Source organism: Gavialis gangeticus, unplaced genomic scaffold (genome assembly GCF_001723915.1).
Source record: "Gavialis gangeticus isolate Ggan-Ray unplaced genomic scaffold, GavGan_comp1, whole genome shotgun sequence".
NCBI classification, from domain to species: domain Eukaryota; kingdom Metazoa; phylum Chordata; order Crocodylia; family Gavialidae; genus Gavialis; species Gavialis gangeticus.
The window spans coordinates 6,579,174-6,585,510 of record NW_017729007.1 but is presented as its reverse complement, the minus strand read 5'-3'; the positions used below and the strand labels follow the sequence as shown (position 1 = coordinate 6,585,510).

The window sequence follows — 6,337 nt, the reverse complement described above, 5'->3', positions numbered from 1 at the left end:
TGCTTCCATCAGGTTATCATGAAGAGACCTCTGTGGGGTAGAGGGTCGGGTAGAGGGCTGTGATGCTTCTTCTGCTTTCTTGTCTGAGACTGACTTTAAGGAATCTTTAATTTCTTTCAATATGTTATTCTCATGTGTTTTGCCTTTTTTGCCTTTTTTCTTTTTCTTTCCATTTTGTAAGGTTTTTTTGGTGTTTTCCTGCTGTTTGATGACCTCAGCTATATTCCTGGTTGGTGTCCTCTTTTCTGAAACGACAGGAGGTAGGGGTGGTGGAGGAGGAGGTGGAGGAGGAGGTGGCGGTGGAGGTGGAGCAGGAACTGGAGGATGGCTTTTAACTGGCTGAGCTTTCTTAGGGAGTTTTGGAGAAGACCAAGGTGAGCTCTTAGGAGATGAGCAAGGTGAGGACCGAGGGGTTCCTTTCTGCAAGGCTTTGGTCTTTGGATTGATTGCTCCTTCACAACTAGATTCTTGCTGTCTTTGCTCCTGCATACGTTTTTGCCTTTGTTTATCCATGTTTCTAGTCAGGATACTTGTCATGCTCATTCTTGGTCCAGCAAGCTCAAAATGGTATCCTAGCTTCACCACAGTGGTGTTGTCTTTCAGCAGTTTAACTATGTCCATTTCGACCTGACTGCCCATGATATGTCTTTGGTTGTGGAATCGTAGTTCTGTTAAAACCTTATTATGTTGCAAAGCTCTCATAATGGCCAGTATCCCTTTGCCTGTGATAAAATTTGAATCAATGTTCAGACTAGTTATATGCTGATTCACTTTTAACATGCCAGCAATCGCAATTGCAGCATTGTCATCAGCATGAGTATTGGCTAGACTGAAAGTCTTAACTAGCGTGTTGTTCCTGAGGGCTTGGGCAAACTGTGTAAGCATCTGTATAGTGATATTTTCAATGTTATTGAGGTTCACCTCGGTGGTAGCAGGGTCATTGTTCTTAACTTTTTCCAATGCATCCTCAATGACGGTTGGATTTCCACAAGCATGGATGGCACCTGTTTGAGATCTCGTATTTTCTGTGTCACTTTCATTATGGCCATTGACAAGGTCTTCATTTTCCTTATGGTTGTTGCATTCCTTATGTTTCATGTGGTCAGAACTCCTGCCACTTTCACAATTCACAGTCCTTTCACAAACTTCAGCATTTTCCTTCACTTCTGAGTCATCGCTTTCTTCTTCCTCTTCTTCCTCCTCCTCCTCTTCCTCCTCCTCCTCTTCAGTGTATGCCTCCTCAGAAACTTCACTGTTACTTTCTGTGAAATAGTCTTCCTGAATTTCTTCTGAATTATCTTCTTCTTCCTTTGAATCCTGAACAGGAATGTAGATGTTGGTATTAAGCACAATTGAACTAATATTAAGCTTTTTATTGATTTTCTAAACATTATTATGATTAAACTATTTGAACTTAATGTTAAAAGTTTTAAATGAACCAACAAAAGCATAGAAATTTAAGAGAACTGAAAAAATGGATCTGACCTAACATTCTTTTTGAATTTTCCTCCATGTTCTCCAAGGTGAAATCCCTTGGCCCAAGAGTACTCAAGCACAAACAGAATGAGTTACCATAGTCATACATCCAACAATTTGGATGCACATTCCAAAATGTGCATATATAAGGGTTGTTTATGAAAACATGGTCCATAATGCTCTTCTTAGCATCATTTTAATACTTCATCTCTATATGTTCAACATACATATTACCATTATGCCAAATTTGGACCCACATCCAAAGTATCCCAAAGTTCACTTTGGTATTCAAAAGTATGGACAAACTGCAAAAGGTAACTTTCTACGTGCAAGACTAGCACATAGCTTAGGTACTGTTAAAATCTTTTACACACCATTTTGAGCAAGAGGGGCATATGTCTCACAAAGGCTGTATGCTGGTCCTTTGCATATGGTTGACCGTAAATTCTTTGATTAGAAAATCTAATCCTAATTATTTTTTTTAATCTGATAGACTCATCTATATTCTAGAAATCCAAAAAGACATTTCACAAATACTGATTAGTACCATTAACCTGTCAAAACCAACATTTAAACCACTTGCTAATTATATTGCTAAACAAACTTTTGTCAGTAGTAAAAGACTCCCTCTAGAACTGACATGTTGAATGCAATCCTGCACTCTTGAGTTGATTTCTGCAGCAGGACACATACAGAATACGGTAACTATGATGCCTACAGAAGCTCAACTGCAGTGAAATAAAAGGTGTGAACATTACAGCTAGAGGCTTGTTCTTGCAAACCCTGTACATACTTCACTGGGCAGTTAACAGAGAATTCACAGGATCAGGTGCCATCCCTCTGACCCTACAACAAGCTCTCTGTGGGAGATCTCATGCTGTAAAGAATCTATTGGCTTCAGTGGGGCTGTATGTGAGCACAGGAATCTACCTAAGTAGAATTTGTTAGATCAGGGCCTTCTCTATGCATACAGTGAAGTGTAAAAGATGAGACTGGCAACTTCTCAGAATGTCCTCTTTATTATCAAGCATTTAGCTACCTAACTATTCATAGTACACTCTTCAACATGGCTTCTGAGCCCATGTTTATGAGAGAGACTTTATAATGTACTGACTGTGCTTCTTCAGTGACTTCAGTAAAAACAAAACAAAAACAAATTAAAAAACCTACTTAAATTCATTTTTGAAATGAGGGACTAAATGCTCACATTTTCCATCCATCACTTGATTTCACCATTCACTTCAGTGATATGTTTAGAATTGTATATTGCTTTCTTTGGCATTCTTTAGTAGTTTTCTCTCTGTTATTTTGAGCAGCATCCCCATACAGCATTGTTACAGACAAGAAGGGAAAAATCTTGGCCTCAGTGAAATGAAGAAGAGTTTGTAACTGATTTCAGTGGAGTGAGGATTTAATTCCTAGATTGCAATTAACAAACACCAGATGGTGGAATGTCAACATTTTCAGATTTATGCATGCATTTGGTACTGCTCTCACCTCCACTGGAGAGAGTAGTATACTTTTTACCAGCTCTTTAAGGGTTAGGCTTGTACCCAACACTAACATTATATTGCCATTTGGGGTGGGAGTGGAGGAAGTTATTACTAAAATGAGACCTTTATGGGTAAATCCCCACAAGCATGCATGCGTGATTTATGGTGGTGCAAACTGCATGCACCACACATGAAAGCATTCGTCGTGCTGCTAGTTTGCAGTGCGGCTGGGTTTTTTTTACATTGATGCACTGCTGGTGCCCCCAGAGGCTCCCAGGACCGCAGGTAGGGTGCTGGCCCCAGCCTCCCCTACCCCACCCAGAGCAATTTGCCATGTGCCAGAGAATGTGTGCAGGGGTGTACTGGAGGACAAAGAGCAGTGGCACAAATATGTGGCACCACTATTTGTCTCATGGGGAATGCACACCCCTACACATGCGCACACATGGAAATACACCCCATCATGGCTACTTGTACATGCCATGAGGTTAACTTTGGTTTAATTCTCCCTAAATTGAAGCAGTGGGTTTTTAAAAACCCCACTTCAATTTAAAACAAAGTAAACCGCCGTGGTGTGTACACAGGTGTCAGGCCCAATCCATACCTGCCTTTCCAGTGGGGGTGGAGCGAGCCGAGCGGCCCCTTAATTTGGGGTGGGGCAGTGCTTCCCTCCACTGCAGCAGTGGCGCCCCACCAGGCGGCACCTGCCCACAGGCACCCAGCCCAGGTGGTCCAAGGGGGGACCGCGGCCGTGGAGAGAAGCACTGGGCCCCATGCAGCTCAGGCAGGTAGGCAAGCTCCAGGGAGAAATAAAAAATAAAAATCAGGCTCACCACGTTTTTTTTTCTTCTTCACTGGAGCCTGCCTGCACGGACTGCCTGCACAACCCCTGAACTGCCCGGGGCCCAGTGCTTTCCTCCGTGGCTACTAAGGTAGCAAACTAAAACACCTCAGACATGTTTTATTTTGCTACATACAAAATTCATTTAATGTGCAATACGCCGCCAGCAGTGTAAACAGCAATGCCATTAAAGTGGTGCAAAAGGGCATTTAAGCCACTTTAAAGAACAATTTTGTTGTGTGTACCAAGGCCCCATGAGGTCTAAATGAAGCTTTTCCAGTCTGTTTCTTGTGTCAACTCAGATAGCAATTAAAGAGTCAGTTGAAAAACATAAAGGGCTAATCCTGCTGTCTGTCCAGGAGTCAGTCTCTCAAGAAAGCTAAGGCTGTGAGCTAATGTGTTTGCACATATAATAGACACTGCATTGCAGTTCACTGTTACCAGCAAACCTGTTAATGTAAACTGTTTCTGGATTCTAGTATAGCAGGTACTATATGCAACCAAATGCTAATATTTCTTCCTGCCTATAAGATACCACTACATCAATTATGCAAAGAGGGTTATATTCATTCCTGATACAAAACTGCTGTGGACCCTGAATGTTAGCACTTCTAACTGTAACTCCTAGAAGCTCAATCCAATGACCTTTAATCTTAAAATCAGGGAGACTGTTTGTCCCTGCGAGCAACGACAGCAGAATCAAGCTCTTTATAATCACTGCTCAGCATAGAACTGTAGCTGTAAATTCAATGGGTTTAATGCATTTCAAGCTCTACGCTGCACTTGAAAAATTATGGAGCTGGCATTTAAAAAAAACATTTTTATTTAGAGTCTGATTTTGAGAACAGCTTCTCTGAAGTAGTGGGTGGTTTCATCTCACAAAATTAATGAGAATTAAATGTACTTATTAACTAACAGGATTGAGCTCTTAATTATTTTTACTGAGTTATACCACTGTCAGCATCTAGTGCTGTTATTGATATAAAGTTCCTGGGACAGATTGCATGACACGCACTATAGTAATAAGTTGTTTGACTGGATATCTACTCCAGGACTCCGTGCCTTGTTCTGATAAGAAAACATACTGTGTCACTGAAGGTACCAGACATGGGGACAGATCCTCAGCTGGTGTTAATGGGTGTATATCCGTTCACTGAAACAAAGCTATGCTGATTTACAGCTGCTGCATATGTGACCCAATGGGCTCCACTGCACTTTCTTGCCCAACTTATATTCTAGCAAAAAATTCAGAATTCTCTTCCTGATCCTTATTGTATTGATTTTCAAACAGCAGTACTGATAATCTATTTTACAAGAAGAATAAAAACAGTGTCTTAGCATTCAAATAAAATGGTAACATATCCAAAAGCCTATGTGACTGCACTAGCAGCACATACTAATTTGCACCTCGTTTTATGAAATTGTTCTTCTATCATGAATTATTTCCAACCATTCTTCTATCATGATTTCAATAATTAATGCTAATTAATTTTACAGGATTTTTCTTTCCCAGTAGTTTTTAAGACACTGCAAAACAGAAAGCAAAAATTCTCTTACCCAATTTACAGCATTCTAACACAGCCTTCTAGTAAAATAGTGTCACTAAAATTTTTCTTTAAAATGTTATAGTGGATTGGAAGAACATAAAAATGGTAAGGGATGGAAACTCAGTGAAGAATGAATATTTCCAAGGAATAAATTGTCTAAGAGCCTACCTTTTCAGATGTACCCAATCGTTCCTTTTCGAAAAGTTTTCTGGTCTCTCTTTCCCAATAAGCCATCAACGCTTCCCTGCTGAAAGTTCCTGTTGGACTTTTCTCTGTCAGACTCTTCTGTCTTTGCCCTACTGGAAGAGTACGATCGGGCTCAATGTCCTCCAGCTCCCTCTCTAACTCATTCAGTTCCTCCTCAGTCAGAGAAGCAAGGAGTTCATCTTCATCAATGTCTTCATATTTACTAAGCTCTCTTCTGTAGCCAAAGGTAGACATGGTCCTGTTTGGTCAGGCTGATATAAAGTTGAAAAAATTAAGCATTCAGGAAGGCTGAATCAAATAGGCTGTATCTCGTTTGGTCAGCAACTGTTTCCCTGACTAGCTGAGGCACCCTTTTAAAAGTAGTCATAGAGGGGTTACGACAATGCATGGAGGGATGAAAGCATGCTCTGTTTTAAGCATCAGACGTCAGCTCGACATCTGAACAGAAAGAATGTCACATCACTAGGGTTTGTAGGGCTCTTAAACAGGGGGGATTATTGACACACTGACCATTACCATATTTAGCGTAGCCTGATAGCAGGAGAATGTACCAGCCTAGGTACTTAGCAGAGGGGAATGGCAGGAAATAAAATAACAAGAATAATTATACTCACTTTGTATTCAAGCAACAATAGAAAGGAAATAATGAAAATATATTTTAATTCCCAGTTGCCAAAGAGGGAGGGGAATAAAACAATTTAACAGGTGTTTAGTGTAATTCCCTCACTTTCACAGTAATTTTGAGGAGCTATTAACATTATTAGAACAAGATG

General features: G+C 40.5%; 1 protein-coding gene across 2 annotated transcripts in view; it reads right to left on the bottom strand.

Annotated features, from left to right (window-relative positions):
• Positions 1-5,985, bottom strand: part of LMOD2 (leiomodin 2) — a 12,126-nt gene extending 6,141 nt beyond the window's left edge. The window contains exons 1-2 of one of the 2 annotated variants that reach the window (XM_019509277.1): positions 5,526-5,985; positions 88-1,317 (exon numbers count right to left, since the gene is read on the bottom strand). In XM_019509277.1, the coding sequence (XP_019364822.1) occupies positions 88-1,317; positions 5,526-5,798 (1,503 nt within the window). In that variant the 5' untranslated portion in view covers positions 5,799-5,985. Of the gene's footprint in view, positions 1-28; positions 1,318-5,525 lie in introns of both variants that reach the window. The other variant, XM_019509278.1, reaches the window with a different exon arrangement.
• Between the last annotated feature and the right edge of the window lie 352 nt (positions 5,986-6,337).